This window comes from Rhinatrema bivittatum, chromosome 4, assembly GCF_901001135.1.
Source record: "Rhinatrema bivittatum chromosome 4, aRhiBiv1.1, whole genome shotgun sequence".
Classification (NCBI taxonomy): Eukaryota; Metazoa; Chordata; class Amphibia; order Gymnophiona; family Rhinatrematidae; genus Rhinatrema; species Rhinatrema bivittatum.
The window spans coordinates 24,889,842-24,913,448 of record NC_042618.1 but is presented as its reverse complement, the minus strand read 5'-3'; the positions used below and the strand labels follow the sequence as shown (position 1 = coordinate 24,913,448).

Here is a 23,607-nt window from a genome sequence, read left to right as displayed (position 1 = left end):
CAAGTCACCTTTGACTTGTCCTACTGAATCTGAATCGGATACGCAAGCTAAATGTGAAAAACTCGCACTTCACTTCAATGAAAAAGTCTTGAAACTCACACAGCAATTTCCCCCTTCAGCTTCACTTCCCACCTCTCCTGCTACCACCTCACTCACCACATTTAACTCCTTTGAACTAACATCATCACTGGAAATAGAAAACATTCTCAAAAAAATGAGACCTGCCCGGCACCTCTCTGATAAGCTGCCTACGAAAGCCCTTCTATCTATTCCTAACACTATAGCTAAACCCATTGCCGACATCATAAACACTTCTCTCTCCTCCGGAGTTATTTCTGACCCCCTCAAACAAGCCACCGTCAAATCACTACTTAAAAAGCCTAGCCTCAACCCTGACGACCTCTCCAACTTTCGGCCTATCTCCAACCTCCCATTTCTATCAAAAGTACTTGAAAAAATTGTCAACATCCAACTCTCTGACCACCTGGAAAAATATAACATCCTCTTTCCCTCCCAATTCGGATTCCGAAAATTCTATAATACAGAAACCCTCTTACTTTCACTATCTGACTCCATTCTTAAAGGCTTCGACAAAGGTCACTCACACTTACTAGCACTTCTTGACATCTCAGAGCATTTGATACAGTGAACAGCGAAGGGGTGCCAGTAATGCCGATTTCACTGAGGTGCGTGAAGAGAGTGTTATGCACGCACCTCAGTGAAATCGGCATTACTGGCACCCCTTCGCTTTGGTTTAAATCATACCTAACCAACAGACTCTACAAAATAAAAATCAATGATTGTGAATCGAAACCAATCCACCTCTCTAGAGGCATCCCACAAGGGTCCTCTCTCTCCTCTACTCTGTTCAATGGGTTTAGCTATAGTGTTAGGAATAGATAGAAGGACTTTCATAGGCAACGTATCAGAGAGGTGCCGGGCAGGTCTCATTTTTTTGAGAATGTTTTCTATTTATCTTCTACCCCTTTGCAAACTCCTCTCTGACCTTCACCTCACCCACTTCATCTACGTGGATGACGTACAAATACTCATCCCCATCACCGACTCCCTAGCCGCCTCCATGAAAAGATGGGAAAATGCCCTCTCATCTATAAACGGCCTTCTCACCACTCTCCACCTCGCCCTTAACACTTCTAAAATGGAGCTCCTCATTATCTCTCCTCCCACCCTCTCCCAGTGCACCACCTTAGCAGGCACCTCCTTCTCTTTTCAAGCCCGAGATCTAGGTGTTATAATAGATAATCACCTCAACCTACAAAAATTCATTGGCGCCACCATGAAAGAGTGTTTCTTTAAACTTAACACGCTAAAAAAACTCAGACCCCCTCCTATACCTCGGCGACCTCCGTACTGTCCTGCAAGCCACAGTCATGTCGAAAATAAACTACTGTAATTCCCTCCTTCTTGGTCTACCAAAAGCCACAATTAAAGCCCTACAACTCTTACAAAACACAGCGGCGAGAATTCTCACTAATTCTTGCAAATGTGACCATATCACCCCAATACTCAAAGACCTGTACTGGCTCCCCATTCAACAACGCATAACCTACAAGACCCTCACTATATTGCACAAATCGCTCCACAACGAAAATATGCACTAGATGAAAATACTATCCGCCTCCTTACCCCAACCAGACATACAAGATCTTCGCACACAGGTATCCTCTACACCCTACCCCCAAAACAGATTCACCTCAAATCTACAAGAGAGTGGGCCTTCTCAATTGCCAGCCCCTATGCCTGGAACACCTTGCCACCCGAACTAAGATTAGAACAGTGTCCACATAAATTTAAATCAAAACTCAAAACATGGTTTTTTAAATAAGCCTACCCGTAATTCCTCTACGTGACATCCCCAATCTAAACCCCCGCTTTCATCTGTTCCCTACTCCCCAAGAGTAACCATGATAAGATTGCCCGTACATACAACCCTGTCTACAACTCCTGTGTGGCTCTCCAAATAATTTTATAGCCCTGTTAACCCGTCACACTTTGTACAAGATCTTAGTCATCTGCTCTCCCATCATTTTATATTGTTTTGAATTTTTATTATGTACATAAGTTTGCTGTTCTGACTTCTAGCCTTATGCTATCGCTCCCACGTGCAACTGTCTCTCCACTTCCCAGTTCTCTGTTAACCTGTTTTTTGTAACTGTTCTCTTCCTCCTTTGTTTTTTTACCCCTGTTACATGTAAACCGGCATGATATCTCTGATAAAGGTCGGTCAAGAAAAAACACAAATAAATAAATAAATAAATGCAACACCTTGCACTTGTCCACATTAAATTTCATCTGTCATTTGGATGCCCAATCTTCCAGTCTTCCAAGGTCCTCCTGTAATGTATCACAATCCGCTTGTGAGTTAACTACTCTGAATAATTTTGTATCATCCGCAGACTGGATGGACCGATTGGTCTTCTTCTGACGTCATTTCTATGTTTCTATGTTTTCTATGTAATTTGATAATCTCACTCATCGTATTCCTTTCCAGATCATTTATACATATATTGAAAAGCACCAGTCCAAGTACAGATCCCTGAGGCACTCCACTGACTACACTGGGAAACAAATTTTCACAAAAGTCATGTTACAGAAATGAAATTAGTCAATTCTTATAAATTTCCATGTGCTAAACATGAATGTGACTGTGAAAATGCAAAATTGGCTCTAGTTTTTTTGTAATATGCAATAATATAATTACATCTTGAATTGTATGCCAATAGTAGGAGACCTACGGTTAATACCGTTTGAAAAATGAAGTCATAGACTACGTCTTAGATTTCTTTGCTTGTCTCTTGTACACCTGTTCGGGAGCATCTCTGCGGAGTGTCCAGCAGTAGTCAGCCAGCATGAATATTTCAAATGCTCACCCTTTCTGACTGGGCTTCATATAGTACACTGCTGACATCAGCTTACTCAGCAGCAGCATGGCAGTAGAACTGCATTGATTCAGAAAATGATGTAATAAACTCTGGATGATGTGTGCATGATGGTATTATGCAATATTACATCATTCTAGGCTTATTTACAGTCCTACTGGATACATTTACATGACTAAACATAGAAAGTGAACTATATTAAATATCTTCAAAACGAGAGCCAATAAAAACTTTTCATGGTCATATTCGTATTCAGCACATCAAGATACTACAGAGTAGGACCTTTTTAGGTCAGTAACACTTTCATTGTTGCCCAGAGTTACCCTTTTCAACTGAGATAATTGACCATTTAATCCTACTCTCTGTTTCCTGTCTTTTAACCAGTTTGTAATCCACGAAAGAACATCGCCTCCTATCCCATGACTTTTTAGCTATCTTAGAAGCCTCTCACGAGGGACTTTGTCAAACGCCTTCTGAAAATCCCAATACACTATATCTACCGGTTCACCTTTATCCACATGTATATTAACCCCTTCAAAAAAATGAAGCAGATTTGTTAGGCAAGACTTCCCTTGGGTAAATCCATGTTGACTGTGTTCCATTAAACCATGTCTTTATATATGCGCTACGACTTTGAACTTGAGAATAGTTTCCACTATTTTTCCCGGAACTGAAATCAGGCTCACAGGTCTATAGTTACCCAGATCACACCTGGAACCTTTTATATGTATTGGGGTTACATTTGCCACCCTCCAGTCTTCAGGTACAATGGATGATTTTAATGATAAGTAACAAATTTTAACTAATAGATCAAAAATTTCATTTTTAGTTCTTTCAGTACCTTAGGATGCATACCATCTGGTCCAGGTGATTTGCTACTCTTTAGTTTGTCAATCTGGCCTACTACATCTTCCAGGTTCACAGTGATTTCATTCAGTTCGTCTGACTCATCACCCCTGAAAACCATCTCCAGAACTGGTATCTCCCCAACATCCTCATTAGTAAACACGGAAGCAAAGAATTAATTTAGTCTTTCTGCAATGGCCTTATCTTCCCTAAGAGCCCCTTTAACCCCTCAGTCATCTAGTGGTCCAACCAACTCCCTCACAGGTTTCTTGCTTTGGATATATTTTAAAAAGTTTTTATTATGAGTTTCTGCCTCTATGGCCAACTTCATTTCAAATTCTCACTTTGCCTGTCCTATCAATGTTTTATACTTAACTTGACAATGCTTATGTTTTATCCTGATTTCTTCAGATGGATCCTTCTTCCAATTTTTGAAGGATGCTTTTTTTTGGCTAAAATAGTCTCTTTCACCTCACCTTTTAACCATGACGGTAATCGTTTTGCCTTCCTTCCACCTTTCTTAATGTGTGGAAAATCATATGGACTGTGCCTCTAGGATTGTATTTTTAAACAATGTCCATGCCTGTTGAACACTTTTAACCTTTGCAGCTGCACCTTTCAGTTTTTTTCCTCATTTTATCAAAGTTTCCCTTGAGAAAGTTTAGTGTTAGAGCTGCATATTTACTTATTGTCCCCCTTCCAGTTATTAGTTTAAATTTGATCATGTTATGATCACTGTTGCCAAGTGGCCCCACCACCGTTACCTCTCTCACCAAATCCTGCGTTCCAGTAAGAATTAAATCTAAAATAGCTCCCTTTCTTGTTGGTTCCTGAACCAATTGCTCCATGAAGCAGCCATTTATTACCTCCAGGAACTTTATGTCTCTAGCAAGTCCTGATGTTACATTTACCCAGTCAATACTGGGGTAATTGAAATCTCCCATTATTATTGCACTGCCAAATTGGTTTGCTTCCCTGATTTCTCTAAGCATTTCATCATCTGTCTGACCATTTTGTCCAGGTGGACGGTAGTATACTCTTATCACTATACTCTTACCCAACACACATGTAATTTCTACCCATATAGATTCTATTGAGCATTTAGTCGCTTGTATGATCTTTATCCTGTTTGACTCTATACCCTCCCGGACATAAAGTGCCACACCCCCACCAAGTTGATCCTCCCTATCACTGCGATATAATTTGTATCCCGGTATAGCACTGTCCCATTGGTTATCCACCTTCCACCAAGTCTCTGTGATGCCAATTATGTCAATCTCATCATTTGCTGCTATACATTCTAACTCTCCCGTCTTACTACTTAGACTTCTGGCATTGGCATACAGACATTTCAAAGTGTGTTTTTGTTTGTTTTAACAACCTGCTTTTCAGTTGTTTGGGATAATTCGGAAATCATTAGCTTCGGTGATTTTTTACATATAGGCATATGGACTATGTGGTAAGGCAAGAAGTGGGCTGTGGTAAGGCAAGAAATGGACCTTTGGGCCGACCTGCAGGACGACACAGAGCAGACCGGGGGGCGGAGTCAATGCTTGGCAAGGATACCCAGAGCCTGGAATCACCCCGGGAGGGGCCCATAGGGACCCAGGCCCTGGGGACTGGAGCAGTCAAGGTAGTCCAGAGAGGGTACGATCAAGGGTGGTCTGGAGAGCGGTCAGAAAGTTCAGAGAGAGCTACTGGTGGACAAGGCAGATAGCTGGCTGGCAGGCAGGTCACAGAAGTAGGCAGAGTCTGAACCGGCGGCGAGTAGGAGACTGGGCCGCGAAGCAGCCCGGGATCAAGAGTGCGGCAGGCTGGTAAAGGAGTCCGTGGCAACCCGGGGTCAAGACAGGCGACTGGTTTGCAGAGAGGTCTGTTAGGCAACCGGGATCAGGAACCAGGAGACAACGAGAGTCAGCAAGCAAGGACAGGAACAGGAAGCAACTAGTCAGCAGGAAACCTCGTTGCAAGGCGTCTAGTGGGGGACTGGACGCCGGTTAAATCTGGAGCGGGACGTGACGTCAGCAGGCGGGGTGGAGCCGGGCTTCCGGGTGCTGTGCGCTTAAGAGAGCCCTCCTCGCACGCGCGGCCAGGCAGGGGTAGGCCTGTAATGGCGTCTTCCTCATGGGAACTCCTCGGGCGGAGGCCCCGTCGAGCCTGGGTTCAAGCGGAGTCCTGTGAGAGCTGAAGAGACGGTAAGCGGGCCTGACCCCGAACATGAGAGGGGCTTCGGGATGGCAACACTATGTTTGCTTTTAATGGAACCTCTCTGTTGGGATGCCCTAACTCTCCTGTTTCATTAGTATCCTTCAAGGATACATTTCTCCAAACCATGCACTGCTGAGTGACTGTCGGCTTTCCCCCTTGTTCTAGTTTAAAAGCTATTCTATCTCCTAGGGGGCACTCCATGAAGTTAGCATGGGGCACATTTAAAACTAATCGGAGAAAGTTCTTTTTTACTCAACGCACAATTAAACTCTGGAATTTGTTGCCAGAAAATGTGGTTCGTGCAGTTAGTATAGCTGTGTTTAAAAAAGGATTGGATAAGTTCTTGGAGGGGAAGTCCATTACCTGCTATTAAGTTCACTTAGAGAATAGCCACTGCCATTAGCAAGGGTAACATGGAATAGACTTAGTTTTTGGGTACTTGCCAGGTTCTTATGGCCTGGATTGGCCACTGTTGGAAACAGGATGCTGGGCTTGATGGACCCTTGGTCTGACCCAGTATGGCAATTTCTTATGTTCTTATGTTCTTTTTGAAAGTTAGTGCCAGCAGCTTGGTTCCACTCTGGTTAATGTGGAGCCCATCCTTTCAGAAAAGTCTCCCCTTTCCCCAAATGTTTCCCCAGTTTCATACAAAGCTGAATCCCTCTTCCCTGCACCATCGTCTCATCCACGCATTGAAACTCTGGAGCTCTGCCTGTCTCTGGGGATATGCACGTGAAACAGGAAGCATTTCAGAGAATGCCACCCTGGAGGTTCTGGATTTCAGCTTCCTATCTAAAATCCTAAATTTGGCATCCAGAACCTCTCTCCCACATTTTCCTATGTCGTTGGTGCCCACATGAACCACGACAGCCGGCTCCTCCCCAGCACTGTCTATAAACCTATCTAGGTGACGCGTGAGGTCTGCCAGCTTCACACCAGGCAGGCAAGTTACCAGGCGGTCCTCACATCCACCAGCCACTCTGCTACCTACATTTCTAATAATCGAATCAGCAACTATGATGGCCAGCCTAACCCTTCTCTCCTGGAGAGTAGCCCTGGGAGACTTGTCCTCAGTGCGAAAGGATAATATATCACCTGGAAAGCAGGTCCTTGCTACAGGATCACTTCCTGCTTCAGCAGGGTGATGTTCTCCTACTGGGAGACCTTTCTGATCCAAGGCAGCACTGTGGCTGCCAGACTGGATTTGGGACTTGGCTACTATGTCCCTGAAGGTCTCATCAATATACCTGTCTGTCTGCCTCAGTTCCTCCAGGTCTCTCATATACACACACATAATTATACATGCTCATTCTTTCTCGCACACAAACACACACAGGCTCTCCCACACATGTACACTCTATTAGATACACACATATGTACATACAAATGCTATCTCACTCTCACACCCTCTCTCCTTCACATACACATGCCCTGATTCACTCACACAGGCTCCTTCTCTCACACATACACACACTAAGGATCCTTGTCCCATTCACACATATACCCTTACACAGGCTCCATCCCTCTAACTAGCACCTTCACTCTCTCATACACACACAGTTCCTCTCATCCACACACCTAAATCAAGCTCCCTCTCTCTCTCACGCACACATTCCCTCATAAAGGTGCCTTCTCTTTTTCTCTCATACACCCCCTTATACAACACACTCTGTCTCTTGCATACACACACCTCGCTTCACACAAGTTCTCTCCTCTCTGGCACACACATCCATACACAGGTTCCCTTTCCACACCACAAATGCACTCTCACTGTCTCACACTGGCTCCCTCTCTCTATCTCATACACACAGCATACGGTCTGCCGAGTCTACTATCGGCCGCAAACAAGATAGGCTCTGCTTTGCGCCCGCTGATTCTTTACTCCTCTCTGCCGGGAGCGGGATGGGCTCCACTTGTGGCCCCTTATGGCTCTCTTTGCCATCCTGTACTGGTTGGCGCTCTAGACAACTGCCTAGTTTTGTCTACTGGACGCACTGGCCCTAGGGAGCAGGTATTATCACAAATGTACTACTCATGTGAGTTTCTAGTCAGGTGAGCATTATGTAATAGATCGTAGAGGCTGTACTGGATAAGCACACACTAGCAGCACAGGAATTAAAAGCAATCACAGTAGGGGAGGTCTTGAAGTTTCTCTCTATTCAGAGTACTGCTAGGGAGGATCTTGTTCAAGTCATAGGGATAAGTACTTCAAGCGATCATTACAAATGTATTAAATTATTACACAATACAGAATTATTTTTTTCTCTTTCTGAGCTCACAACCAGTTATTTCAGTCAGCTACCAGATGAAAATTCTTGTAACTATTATCATCTGGCTGCATGATATGTCTTACCTCTAAAAAATATGTAGTTAAGAAGAAGCAGTACAGTTGCCTCATCAATAGCCGTTAAGAAGTCAACAATCTTTCCATGTGTTTTTTCCTCTACATAATCATTGACCTGCTTTACAGCTTCAGATGTATTCTTGAAGTCAGTAGTAAATGCTGTCGCCTCATAATAATGTTTCATGTCACCTGAAAACTTGTCTAGGACTTTGAATTCTTTTTGAATGAAAACAGCATTTCCTGTGTTCACCTGAAGCTTGCTGTCAGGCTTGTTCAACATGTGGATCAGATATTGAAATGCCCTGTGTATCTCTTCTTTTGTGAGATCAGTGTGGTTCAGTCTTAATCCTTCAATAATCTGGTTTAATGTTTCAGTCCGGGCACCTAGGGAGAGCATGGACAGAGCAGTGGAGATGCTCACAGGAGAGAAGAACACGTTAGTGGAAGCTCCAGGTGAAGTAACCTGATGATAAAAATCGAATGCAAAGTCAGCATTGCTCGGGGCTATTTTGTGACAGGTGACATTTTTGTGGTCATGCTTTTCTGAATCATTGTGGTGGTGGTGGTGGTGGTGGTCATCATCATCATGCTCTTTATGATGATCCCCATGGACCACAGCATGGAGCATCAAAATGCACAGACAGAGACAGAGGACAAACCGCATTGTTCTTGTGAATGATTCTGTAAAATAAATACATAAATAAAATCATCATTTTCAACATTAGCAACATAGGTTAATGGAAAGCATTTGCATTGTATAAACATTAAGTGACATCACTGGCTCTTTGGTGCAGTGGTTTGTATTCTGCATACGGTGCATGGCTTCTAAACGTTGCCATAATAGGGACGGGCACAAATCCCTTCTGAAAATAGGGACCTATGTCTTAAAGGTACAAGTAAATCACTTGTAGGAACCCTGCAGTTTCTTTGTACTTAAGATTGCAAACTCTCTGGCTTTTCCCTAGACTGTACAGATTGTATGCTTAGTGTCCAGAAACTGAAGGAAGGGCTTCAACATCTGAAAGTGTATCCTGAGATGTGGTACAGAGCCTACCACTGTAAGAGAAGTCCTTTATAAATGTGTGCCTGATGAGGCTCTCTGCTCTCTTTCATATCCTCGCCTGACATCACTTGGAAAGAATATGTATAGAGGGGCTTGCATCCCTTGTTCTGAGCTGGTTGCTGTAGTTCTGGCGGGCTACCACAGAGATAGTACTGTAGTTCCTCTGAGTTGGTTACAAGTGAGGAAGCAGCCATTGCAGGACCACGAATGAGCAGAGGAGCCAATGTGGCTCCAGTACTGCTAATAAGAGAAAGATCTGATAAAGCTAGGAAGCTGATGTTGATTGAGGAAGCTGACCTCCAAATAAAGGCAGCAGTACAGTCCCCAGGCTGCAGACAAGCAAGGCAGTTGGTGTGGGCCTGTGCTGCAGGAAATCAGTGCAGCCCATGGGTCAAGCCAATGAGTAAAGAAACCAGTGAGAGAGAGAGATTGTGGGAAGGAGAAAGGAAGAGGTGAGAAATCTGGAGCTGGAGGGAGAGGATATGAGAGAAGAAATGGGAGAACATAAGAACATAAGAAAATGCCATACTGGGTCAGACCAAGGGTCCATCAAGCCCAGCATCCTGTTTCCAACAGTGGCTAATCCAGGCCATAAGAACCTGGCAAGTACCCAAAAACTAAGTTTATTCCATGTAACCATTGCTAATGGCAGTGGCTATTCTCTAAGTGAACTTAATAGCAGGTAATGGACTTCTCCTCCAAGAACTTATCCAATCCTTTTTAAACACAGCTATACTAACTGCACTAACCACATTCTCTGGCAACAAATTCCAGAGTTTAATTGTGCGTTGAGTAAAAAAGAACTTTCTCAGATTAGTTTTAAATGTGCCCCATGCTAACTTCATGGAGTGCCCCCTAGTCTTTCTACTATCCGAAAGAGTAAATAACCGATTCACATCTACCCGTTCTAGACCTCTCATGATTTTAAACACCTCTATCATATCCCCCCTCACTCGTCTCTTCTCCAAGCTGAAAAGTCCTAACCTCTTTAGTCTTTCCTCATAGGGGAGTTGTTCCATTCCCCTTATCATTTTGGTAGCCCTTCTCTTTACCTTCTCCATCGCAATTATATCTTTTTTGAGATGCGGCGACAAGAATTGTACACAGTATTCAAGGTGCGGTCTCACCATGGAGCGATACAGAGGCATTATGACATTTTCCGTTTTATTCATCATTCCTTTTCTAATAATTTCCCAACATTCTGTTTGCTTTTTTGACTGCCGCAGCACACTGAACCGATGACTTCAATGTGTTATCCACTATGACGCCTAGATCTCTTTCTTGGGTTGTAGCACCTAATATGGAACCCAACATTGTGTAATTATAGCATGGGTTATTTTTCCCTATATGCATCACCTTGCACTTATCCACATTAAATTTCATCTGCCATTTGGGTGCCCAATTTTCCAGTCTCACAAGGTCTTCCTGCAATTTATCACAATCTGCTTGTGATTTAACTACTCTGAACAATTTTGTGTCATCTGCAAATTTGATTATCTCACTCGTCGTATTTCTTTCCAGATCATTTATAAATATATTGAACAGTAAGGGTCCCAATACAGATCCCTAAGGCACTCCACTGTCCACTCCCTTCCACTGAGAAAATTTCCCATTCAATCCTACTCTCTGTTTCCTTTTAGCCAGTTTGCAATCCACGAAAGGACATCGCCACCTATCCCATGACTTTTTACTTTTCCTAGAAGCCTCTCATGAGGAACTTTGTCAACGCCTTCTGAAAATCCAAATATACTATATCTACCGGTTCACCTTTATCCACATGTTTATTAACTCCTTCAAAAAAGTGAAGCAGATTTGTGAGGCAAGACTTGCCCTGGGTAAAGCCATGCTGACTTTGTTCCATTAAACCATGTCTTTCTATATGTTCTGTGATTTTGATGTTTAGAACACTTTCCACTATTTTTCCTGCACTGAAGTCAGGCTAACCGGTCTGTAGTTTCCCGGATCGCCCCTGGAGCCCTTTTTAAATATTGGGGTTACATTTGCTATCCTCCAGTCTTCAGGTACAATGGATGATTTTAATGATAAGTTACAAATTTTTACTAATAGGTCTGAAATTTCATTTTTTAGTTCCTTTAGAACTCTGGGGTGTATACCATCCGGTCCAGGTGATTTACTACTCTTCAGTTTGTCAATCAGGCCTACCACATCTTCTAGGTTCACCGTGATTTGATTCAGTCCATCTGAATCATTACCCATGAAAACCTTCTCCATTACGGGTACCTCCCCAACATCCTCTTCAGTAAACACCAAAGCAAAGAAATCATTTAATCTTTCCGCGATGGCCTTATCTTCTCTAAGTGCCCCTTTAACCCCTCGATCATCTAACGGTCCAACTGACTCCCTCACAGGCTTTCTGCTTCGGATATATTTAAAAAAGTTTTTACTATGAGTTTTTGCCTCTACAGCCAACTTCTTTTCAAATTCTCTCTTAGTCTGTCTTATCAATGTCTTACATTTAACTTGCCAATGTTTATGCTTTATCCTATTTTCTTCTGTTGGATCCTTCTTCCAATTTTTGAATGAAGATCTTTTGGCTAAAATAGCTTCTTTCACCTCCCCTTTTAACCATGCCGGTAATCGTTTTGCCTTCTTTCCACCTTTCTTAATGTGTGGAATACATCTGGACTGTGCTTTTAGAATGGTATTTTTTAACAATGACCACGCCTCTTGGACATTTTTTACTTTTGTAGCTGCTCCTTTCAGTTTTTTTCTAACAATTTTTCTCATTTTATCAAAGTTTCCCTTTTGAAAGTTTAGCACGAGAGCCTTGGATCTGCACACTGTTCCTTTTCCAGTCATTAAATCAAATTTGATCATATTATGATCACTATTGCCAAGCGGCCCCACCACCGTTACCTCTCTCACCAAGTCCTGTGCTCCACTGAGAATTAGATCTAAAATTGCTCCCTCTCTCGTCGGTTCCTGAACCAATTGCTCCATAAAGCTATCATTTATTCCATCCAGGAACGTTATCTCTCTAGTGTGACCCGATGATACATTTACCCAGTCTATATTGGGGTAATTGAAGTCTCCCATTATTACTGCACTACCAATTTGGTTAGCTTCCCTAATTTCTCTTAGCATTTCACTGTCCATCTCACCATCTTGACCAGGTGGACGGTAGTATACCCCTATCACTGTAGTCTTCCCTGACACACAAGGGATTTCTACCCATAAAGATTCAATTTTGTATTTAGTCTCATGCAGGATGTTTATCCTGTTGGACTCTATGCCATCCCGGACATAAAGCGCCACACCTCCTCCCGACTGCTCCTCTCTGTCATTGCGATATAATTTGTACCCCGGTATAGCACTGTCCCATTGGTTATCCTCTTTCCACCATGTCTCTGAGATGCCAATTAAGTCTATGTCATCATTTACTGCTATACATTCTAATTCTCCCATCTTACTTCTTAGACTTCTGGCATTAGCATACAAACATTTCAAAGTTTGTTTTTTGTTTGTATTTTTATTCTGCTTTTTAATTGATAGGGATAAGTTAGAATTTTTTAGCTCAGGTGAGTTTTTAGTTACAGGCACTTGGACTACTTTTCTAATTATTGGAACCTCACTATCGGGATGCCCTAATTCTAATGCATCATTAGTATCCTTTAAAGATACCTCTCTCCGAACCATGCGCTGCTGAGCGACTGTCGGCTTTCCCCTTTGTTCTAGTTTAAAAGCTGCTCTATCTTCTTTTTAAAGGTTTAGCGCCAGCAGTCTGGTTCCACCCTGGTTAAGGTGGAGCCCATCCCTTCGGAAGAGACTCCCCCTTCCCCAAAAGGTTCCCCAGTTCCTAACAAAACTGAATCCCTCTTCCTTGCACCATCGTCTCATCCACGCATTGAGACTCCGGAGCTCTGCCTGCCTCTGGTGACCTGCGCGTGGAACAGGGAGCATTTCAGAGAACGCTACCCTGGAGGGTCTGGATTTAAGCTTTCTACCTAAGAGCCTAAATTTGGCTTCCAGAACCTCCCTCCCACATTTTCCTATGTCGTTGGTGCCCACGTGTACCACGACAGCCGGCTCCTCCCCAGCACTGTCTAAAATCCTATCTAGGTGACGCGTGAGGTCCGCCACCTTCGCACCAGGTAGGCATATTACCAGGCGATCCTCACGCCCACCAGCCACCCAGCTATCTACATTCCAAATAATCGAATCACCAACTATGACGGCCGACCTAACCCTTCCCTCCTAGGCAGTAGGCCTTGGGGAGATATCCTCAGTGCGAAAGGACAATGCATCACCTAGAGAGCAGGTCCTTGCTACAGGATCCTTTCCTGCTTCACCTGATTGGTGCTCTCCCATTATGAGACCTTCTTCCTCCAAGGCAGCACCAGGGCTGCCAGTCTGAAATTGGGACTTGACTACTATGTCCCTGAAGGTCTCATCTATATACCTCTCTGTCTGCCTCAGCTCCTCCAGGTCTGCCACTCTAGCCTCCAGAGATCGGACTCGTTCTCTGAGAGCCAGGAGCTCTTTGCATCGCATGCACATGTACAACTTCTCACCGGTGGGTAAAAAATCATACATGTGACACTCGATGCAAAAGACTGGGAAGCCCCCCTCTTGCTGCTGGATTGCTGCCTTCATCTCAATTTTGATCAGTTCCTAGTTAAGTTTTAGGTTGCTATGGGAGTAGGAATGTGTTTAACTTCCTTTAAATGTATTAGTGAATTCACTATGTGTCTGGTAGTGGCCTACCGGGGTCTGATCGAATTCTCAATAAAGTTTTTGTTGATGGTTTTTTTTTGTTTTTTTTTTTGAAAGTGGCACCTGCCTATAAATTAAGGGATGAGCTAGGGGTGGGTGGGTTTTGAAATACAAACAGTCTAACTTCAGTTAGTCAGCCTGAGTGACTCACTGCTCCCTTGATTAACAAATGTTGGTCCCTATTCAAACCCAATCACACTACCTCAACACCTTTCCAAGGTGAGTAACTGAGCTGAACTATTCAACTTTTTTACTTTGGTATATACTGCTCCTAGCTTATTTCTAGCTTCTGGCTACTTTTTCGTGGGGGTTTTTTTTTTTGTGGGGGGGGGGGGGTTTCAATACAATGCACTCAGTATTAAAAACAAACAGTCGGCTCTTTAAAAGTCTGGAGAAGGGGGCGCTGTTTGCAGCTCATGTGAGCAGACGTGTGCCGGCTCTGCTCCTCCCTCCCCGAGCCTAAAAACCCCAGTAGACTGCCGATTTTGGTAGTGGTTCGCAGCGATTTCGACCCAGAATCACTTAGGGGAGAGCCCCGTGCCATTTATGATGACCTCCAAGAAAAAACCAGCGGACCTCCAACAATTTTCGTATGGCAAGGCCGCCGCGGAGCTCACCCAAGATGGCGCCGACCAGCCGGGTTCGGCACAGATAGAAACGGCAGACGCAGGCCCCGGGACTAGTGAATTGGCGGACCCCGGAGCGGCGAGCCTGGCTTCACTCCTTACCCGGGAGGAGGCCCGTCAGTGGTTTATAGACCTGCGGGCGGATCTGAAGCAGCACCGATCGGACCTCATGGCCTCTATGGCTGAAATCAAGGAAGACCTGGCAGCTGTGGGACGCCGCGTGGACGAAACGGAGAATCGGATAGATGGCCATGGTGACGCGATCAACTCCCTCATCGCCAGGCAGGACACCTCTTCTACCGAGATACAAGCTCTGCAAGCTAAAGTCGAGGACCTAGAAAATAGGAGCAGGCGAAACAACTTAAGAATCAGAGGGGTCCCCGAGGATCCGGAGTTTGCGGACGTGGCAGGTACGGCAGCCCTGATTTGCAAGGACATTTTGATTCAAGGGGGTACTGATACCTCTGATCCCGAGGGCCCGCACACCACAGTGCAATTTGAGCGGGCACATCGCGCCCTGGGGCCCCGCAGAGACCAAAAACCAAGGGACATTGTCCTGTGCTTCACCAGCTTTATGATGAAGGAGCGTATTTACACACTTTCCCGCCAAATGAAGGATATCCAGTGGCACAATTTTCACATTGCTATTTACCAGGATCTTGCTCCAATCACGCTTCAAAAAAGGTTTGAGCTTAGGGAAGTTACTTCAGCTCTACGGGAGAAGGACATCAGATACCGCTGGACCTTCCCCTTCGGACTGGCTTTTCAGATACAGGGGCTCACTCATAGGATTACAAACATCATGGAGGCGACTGAAGCTTTCCATAAGGCTCATCTGCCAATTACCTTTCAACCCCGCCAACCGACGGATAAGGTCCCTACTAGGGACAATGCACCTCGGTGGCAGCGAGCTGGAAAAGGGGGTAAGAGACTCCGTCGCCAACCGGAGGAGGGCCGTGTACAACATGATGAGCAAGGTTGAAGACCCCTGAACTTTCGTGCTTACTGAAATACTGCGTGGATCTTGAGGGTCCCGCTTCACAGATGTTGGAGGCCTGAAAGGGGTCTGGGTCAGGACTTAATCTCATGAGGTTTTTTCATTGCTGATTTCTGTTGACTTATGTTAGTTATATAATGTTTGCTGCGATACCATTCCAAGTTTTTTCTGCTGGGGATAAATGTTGTTTTAGATTATCCTGTATAGGATTCTGAGTGAGTGCTCGGGGAGGGGAAGGGGGGAGGGTGTGGCGGGTCGGACTCCGTGATTGATGCAGCAGGCTCACTGGAGTAGGGGGTCCCATGGAGGTCTCTGGGATCATATAGAATACTGTGGGGCCATGGTCAATAATCTGTTCTTTTCTTTCGCAGAAGTGACGGATACAGTTGATGGATTCTCACAGAGGGGGAGGGCAATCAGGCGGCAGCATATTGTGCGGGGGGACTGTGAATTGTCTGGGGGCGGTTGGAGCGTGGGTTACTTTTCCATGTACTAAATGGCTACTAAATTGATTTCCTTAAATGTTAAGGGTCTAAACACGCCAAGGAAGCGTTTATTGTTTAAAAGGGAGATGCAGAGACAAGCAGCGGGGATAGTGTTTGTACAAGAAACTCACGTTCGGAAACATCATGAAAGGCTTTTGGCTTTTCCGCAATACCCGACTGCTTTTTGGGCAGCCAGTACTGTTGGCCTTAGATATGGAGGGGTGGGAATACTGCTCTCCTCTTCTTTTGTTCACGAGCTGTTATTGGTTGAACGGGATCCGCAAGGCCGGTTCCTTCTGGTTAAACTTAAAGTAGATAACAAACTCATTACATTGCTAAATGTGTATTTTCCCAATACCCACCAGGAGCCATTTATCCATCGCTTACATACGTTGTTACTTCAACATGCGGATGGGGAGTTGATAGTGGGGGGGGACTTTAATTTAGTGCTGGACCCGGCGATGGACTCCAGTTCCAGTCGCTGTTCTCATTCAGGGGGGAGTCGAGCGTTGCGTACCTTTTTGAGTAAGTGGGGCCTTGTGGATATCTGGAGGGTTAGACATGCACACTCCAGGTCATACACATTTTATTCGTGCCCGCACGATTCTTATACGAGGCTTGATTATTTCTTCATATCCTCATCCTTACAACCTCGGGTCCAAACTGCTGACATAGAGACCATCACCTGGTCGGATCATGCGCCAGTGTGGCTGATGTGTAGATTGGGGGACGCTGGTCGAGGCTTTCGGTCCTGGCGACTTAACGATTGCCTCCTTAAGGACCGGTCCTTCTGCGTTAAAGTAGAGGACCAATTGAAAGAATACTTTCGGAACAACCAGACAGCGGGTATCTCACCACTTATCGTATGGGAATGTGCAAAGGCTGTGATAAGGGGAACCTTCCTTGCAAGGGCTGCGTATTGTAACAAAGCACGAGAGGCACAACGGAGGAAGTTATTGGGGGAATTGGCTACCCTCACACAGCGCCATAGTGCTACGAAATCCGTGGGGTTATATCAGAAGATTTTAGCAGTCCGGGACCAGCTCCGGGCCCTTGAGGATACTGCTATTAGTCATTATCTGACTAGACTTAAACAGCAACACTTTGAGGGGGGCAACAAAGCGGGGAGATACTTAGCTAGGCGCCTTAGGGCAGCGCAAGCTAAAACGGTTGTAGCCAAGGTGTATGATCATGCTGGAAAGCTAGCTACCTCAGAGGAAGCCATTCGGCTTGCATTTACTGATTTCTAGTACTCCCAATTATATAGTAAGGATGGGGCTATTTCACCTGACGCTATACTAGAGTACCTCTCGGCTGTGCCCCTGCCCCAGATTACCCCCTCACAAAAGGAATTTTTAGACAAGCCCATTGAGTCGGGGGAAGTTTTGACTGCTATTAAAAAGCTGAAACTCGGCAAGGCCCCTGGAATGGATGGCTTTACAGGCCAGTTTTACCGCAGATTTGCAGCGCTTCTAGTGGAACCCTTAACCCTTGCATTTAATTCCCTATTGGAGGGTTCCTCTTTCACCACCGACGCCAACACTGCGGGTATCACAATCTTGGCAAAACCAGGCCGGGATCCTACCAGATGCAGCTCATACCGGCCGATTTCTTTAATCAACTTCGATCTCAAGATCTTGGCCAGGGTACTGGCAGCACGCTTGAATGGGGTTCTTCCTGGTTTAGTACATAATGACCAGGTGGGCTTCGTACCGGGGCGCTTAGCAGCTGATAATGTCCGCAGGATAGTTGATATCGTTGACATAGTTCACAGGTCTAATTTACCCTCAGTGCTTTTAGCTTTGGACGCTGAAAAAGCTTTCGACCTTGTCCACTGGGAGTTCTTATTCCAGGCCCTGCGGGCGATGGGGTTTGGGTCACCTTTTATTTCCCTCTTATGTAAACTTTATGAGAACCCGGCGGCCAGAGTGAAAGTTAATGGTAGCTATGGGACTCCCTTTCCCATTAAGAGGGGAACCCGGCAAGGCTGCCCCCTTTCTCCTTTGCTTTTCGCTTTATTCCTAGAACCCTTCGCCATAAGGATTAGGGGGGCTGCGGCGATTCAGGGGGTGCGGGCGGGGAATGACCATTTTAAGATCTCTCTCTTCGCTGATGACATTATGTTCACCCTCACCGACCCAGACCGGTTGCTGGACGGGCTACTCGGCGAACTAAATAAGTTTTACAGCGGTGTCGGGGATGAAAATTAATTTTGACAAATCAGAGGTCCTTAATCTAACACTGTCTCCTCAGTTAACCACCGAGCTCCAGCGTCGTTTCCCCTTCAAATGGGCCCCTTCCTCTCTTAAGTATTTGGGGGTTCGTATAGGATCGCATAACAAACAGCTTTATGACTTGAACTACCGCCCCCTTGCCAGGGACATAGGTGGTAATCTAGACCAGTGGATGGACAGTGCTCATTCCTGGCTGGGAAGGCTGGCTATTGTTAAAATGAATATACTCCCCCGTTTTTTATACTTCTTCACCACTATACCGATTTTTATTCCATCCCAGCAACTCAAGCAGTGGCAACAGCTCTTATGCAGTTTCATTTGGCGCAGACGCCCGCCACGGATTGCGAGGGCCACCTTGTATCAACCCAAGGTTAGGGGGGGTTTGCATCTTCCCAATCTGGAATGGTACTACTGCGCGGCGCAATTGCATGCACTAGTGGCAATACACGGCACCCGTGATAGACCTCAGTGGGTACGACTAGAGCAGGCCATGATAGATTCCCTCCCCATAGGGGCGTTGCCTTGGCAGCCTCCAGTAAAGTGGCCTAAGACCGTGACTGTAACGTTTGCACTGCGCACCACGCTGCGGGTGTGGCGCCGGTGGCGTGCCATTCTGGTGGGCACTGAATCCTATTCTTTGATGACACATCTTTTTACACACCTTACCGATGGGGGACATGAACGCACCAGGTCCCAACATCTTTGGGAGAAAGCTGGCATATATAGAGTGGGACATGTGCTACAGCAGGAGGCTCTGCTGACCCAGACCCAGTTATGTGATACATATGCCCTTGTCAGCATGGACTTTCTTTTGTATGCTAGAGTTTCCCATTTCGTTCAAAGGGGGCTGCGAGAGGGCACCTTGAGGACGAAGAATACCCTATTTGAAACGTATTGCAAGAATGCCTCGTCCATTAGAGGAGTTATTTCCAAAATTTATGCCCTTATTAGTGGACGTCGGCTAAGGGTACAACGTCACAGAACTCTTTGGGAGGTGGACCTTTCGATCCCGCTAGATGACGCAGATTGGGAGAAAATATATTCCACCGCCACTAAATGCTCTCTCTCAGCTGGCCTACAGGAAAATTGTTATAAATTAATATATCGCTGGCACAGAACACCTGAGGCCCTCCATAAATTTGTACCTTCAATTCCTGATGTCTGTTGGAGGGGATGTGGTGACAAGGGTACTTATTATCACATCTGGTGGGATTGCCCGAGGGTCCAGGAATGCTGGTCGCAGGTTATTGCTTGGGTGAGTCGGCTTTTTCCTGTTTCCCCTCAGATTCGCCCCTGGCATGCTTTGCTTGGTCTCCCCATTGACGATACTCCAAAACACACACAGCAATTACTTTTACAAATCTTTATTGCAACACGGGCAGAGATCGCATTACATTGGAAGAGGGTTCATGCTCCCTCTTTGGCTCATGTACATAAACGTTTACATTCATATTACAGCATGGGTAGGCTGACGGCTGTGCTACGGGATCGTCTAGGAGCTTTCCATAAAGTTTGGGAACCTTATTGCACTTGGTTACAGAAGCAGGGTGAGGTTCTTTCTTCACTCGTACCTTAATTAATTGCTCACCTACAGGACCCAATCTTTGTGCTCCCTTCTGGGTAATGTCTCACGTATATGCACAAGGATTTTGCTTCATTCCCCAATATCAGCGGTATGTGGTCTTTACTGACCTCTGTCACGGGTCCGTTCAGCGGTGCCTTTTAGCTGAGCACCGCAGTGGTATGCTGTATCGTGCCCTCTTGTGTCTTCATTTGCCCTCTTTTGTCTTCTTCTGTTCTTTTCTTCTCTGATGAAGCCCTTGCCGAGGTACCGCTGGCTTCCTCACTTCTGGACAACAGCAACTATGACCATGTGGGAGGGTGGGGGGAGGGATAATGGGTTGGCTGGGGTTATTTCTTTTCTCCATATTGTTAAAATGATGGTGACTCTTTGTTGTAGTTAGCACAACATGCAGAACTCTTTTGTACTGTAGATACCTGGAGTTGGCAGTGTGTCTAATAACTGTTCATGTTATACATGTTGTACATACTCTGCTTGGTTACCAATAAAAATTGTTTAAACGAAAAAAAAAAAAGTCTGGAGAACACTCAGTTCTGCAGACTTTTAAAAATAAACACACTATCTACTGCTACCTTATTGACTGACTAAAAATACAAACAGTCTAACTTGTTTATTCACTGCCTACCTACTGCTACCTTATTGACTGACTAAAAATGCAAACAGTCTAACTTGTTTATTCACTGCCTTTCTGACTATTAAAGGCACAAACACACAAACACACTAAATAATATTCCCAAATAGTTAACTTTGCCCCAATACTTTTAAAAAAGTCAATGTCCCAAGCAAAAACTTACTGATTCCTTTCAGCCACCAGCAAGGTGATCCTCTCCTCTCAGTGTTTCCACTGGAATGTGGGTTACTGAGCTCTTTCCTTCTAATTTATAATGTGCTTCTAAGGTAAATTAGTGCAAAACAATCCCTTAGGAGATGTACACTTCAGTTAGATTTCCTGAGTGACCTTTCAGTTAGATTTCCTGCGTGACCTTTCAGTTAGATTTCCTGAGTGACTCACTGCTGTGCTGATTAACCAAGAATAGTACCTATTCACAAACACACAATCTTCACACTTAGTTAGTCAGCCTGAGTGACTCACTGCTCCCTTGATTAACAAATGTTGGTCCCTATTCAAACCCAATCACACTATCTCAACACCTTTCCAAGGTGAGTAACTGAGCTGAACTATTCAACTTTTTTACTTTGGTATATACTGCTCCTAGCTTATTTCTAGCTTCTGGCTACTTTTTTGTGTGTGTGTGTGTGTGGGGGGGGGGGGGTTGTGGGGGTTTTTTTTTTTCAATACAATGCACTCAGTTAGTATTAAAAACAAACAGTCAGCTCTTTAAAAGTCTGGAGGGTAGGAAGGTGCAGGAGAGGTATGGGATGATGCTTGAAGGAACATTTGGGGTGAGATAGGGAACTAGGGGGTGAAGACAGAGGCATTGCTAGGTATTTAAATGACTTGGGGCACAGGCCATGGAGTCCAATTAAATTCAAGAATCACAATCATCTTACCTCCTCCAGATCTTCCTGTAAAAACACAGGACACTGATATTACTAATATCCTGGTGGGGCAATTTTAAGAAATCGGCACCAATCACACTGGCAGAGCACATGCACTGGACCAGCCAAGAGGATTTACACCATACTGGTTGATTCTTCCATGATCAGGCATCGCTGCGAGGGTCTCTCTCCACTTCTGTTCTACTTAGGTACTGCTTGCTTTCATAAAGCTATTTTATTCTCTACCGTATCTCTCCATAGAATAAAAAATAAATTGTAGACAGAACATGCAATAACATAATTACTGAAAATCAGATTCCAGTCACTGGATTTCTGGCAAATTCTAAAACCTTTCAATGGATCATGAAAGAATCATCTAAAACAGGGGTTCCACCTTTTCAACCTCCAAAGTTTTCCCGGACCCCCATATGCTTGTTTAATTTTTATGTGCAGTTATATGCTATATATAGAAAAGTTATTAATGTAATAAATAATTATATGCACATCAGACTCATTCATAATAAATAAAACTAAAAAATGTTTACTGATATAAAGTAAATACATATAATTGCAAAGCACAGCAGTAAAGGTGCAGGAATGTATTCATCTTCATTAACTTATGTAGTGTAACTATAGGCAGCCACACAGCTGGATCTGGCGCAACTGGGGGGAATGGACTGGTGAAGGATTAGGGGATGGGAAAGAGAAAGAGAGGGAAACAGATTGGTGGGATGGGAGAGAGAGACGGACTGGTGGTGGGAGATGGACTTGTGGAGGAATAGAGAAAGAAACTGACTAGGGTGAGATGGAGGAGGGAGGGAAGGAGAGAGGCTGGTGGGTGTGGACTGGTGGAGAAAGAGAGAGAGGCAGAGAAAGAGAGGCTTGCAGGGATGGACTTGTAGAGAGAGAGAGAGAGAGACTGATGGGGATGGACTTGTAGAGAGAGAGAGAGAAAGAGACTGGCAAGGATGGACTGATAAAGAGAGAAGGACTGGTTGGGATTGGTGGGGATGGAGTGGTGGAGAGAGAGAGAGATTGGTGGGGATGGAGTGGTGGAGAGAGAGAGAGACTAATGGGGATGGACTCTGGAGGGAGAAAACTAATGAGACTGGATTGGTGGAGGGAAAGACAGAAACTGGTAGAGGGAGAGAAAGGGACTGGTGGGGATGGATTGGTGGAAGGAGAGGGATGGACTGGTGGAGGGAGAGAGGGGGAGTGGTTGGGGTGGACTGTGAAACAGAGAGAGAGTGAGAGACTTGTGGGGAAAGAGGAATGTTTGAGGCCCCCATCACTAAAAGGGAGAGGGGTAGAGAGAGGTTTGGTGCACTGATTTCCCACCCAGTCTCTCCCCCCCCCCCCCCCCCCCGCACTGTATTATTTTTTATTATTGTTACTAATTTTAAATAAAATCACCTGGGACAGGGAAACCACTCTGTTAAATCGATCTTGTTGGGAGTCCAATAGTTCTCTCCACATTTTCCTGTTAGGAAATTCCATATATGCAGAGACCGGACAGCCCTGCTCATAAAGCAAGAGTCATCGCTACAAACATTTGGCAGCATTATGGCAAGGTGCTGGGTGTGCAGGTCAGAGGCATTTCTAGACAGAACCTTCTAAATAACAGAAACCCTGGCCAGTTTCAGCCATCTAGTAAAACTATTACTAAAATTATTCAAGAGCGACAATCATTAAAACTTCTTCTATTTATCTATCTTTCTTTATGCTTTACTTTAAGTATGTTTATTTATGTTTTATTGTTTGTTTATGAACGTTTGATTTGTACACTGCTTAGGGTTCCGTGCGTAAGTGAATTATAAATTTATATATGACAGTGAAGTCTGGGGTCTACACAGGATAGGACAGAATCCCAATATAAAACCTGCGCCTGAAGTTCTACAATAACCTGTGCTCAAGAAACTCCCCCAACAAGGTGCAGAGCAGAATAAGGATATTTCCCCATTATGACTCATCCAATTATTCTTAAATTCAGCAGCCATAAGGCCTGTTTGTGGCTCTTGAGGACCAGAGTTGACCACCCCTTAACCTAACCATGTATAACCTAGCTCCTTGGTGGATTAAACCTCTTAC

At 44.8% G+C, this 23,607-nt stretch overlaps 1 protein-coding gene across 3 annotated transcripts in view; it reads right to left on the bottom strand.

Annotated features, from left to right (window-relative positions):
* LOC115089681 (alpha-1-antitrypsin-like) overlaps nucleotides 1-23,607 on the bottom strand; it is a 93,713-nt gene that overhangs the window by 49,841 nt on the left and 20,265 nt on the right. For 2 of the 3 annotated variants that reach the window (XM_029597877.1, XM_029597875.1), the window contains exon 2: nucleotides 8,308-8,979. In XM_029597877.1, coding sequence (XP_029453737.1) covers nucleotides 8,308-8,962 — 655 coding nt within the window. In that variant the 5' untranslated portion in view covers nucleotides 8,963-8,979. Of the gene's footprint in view, nucleotides 1-8,307; nucleotides 8,980-20,680; nucleotides 20,684-21,059; nucleotides 21,071-23,607 lie in introns of those variants that run through there. The other variant, XM_029597876.1, reaches the window with a different exon arrangement.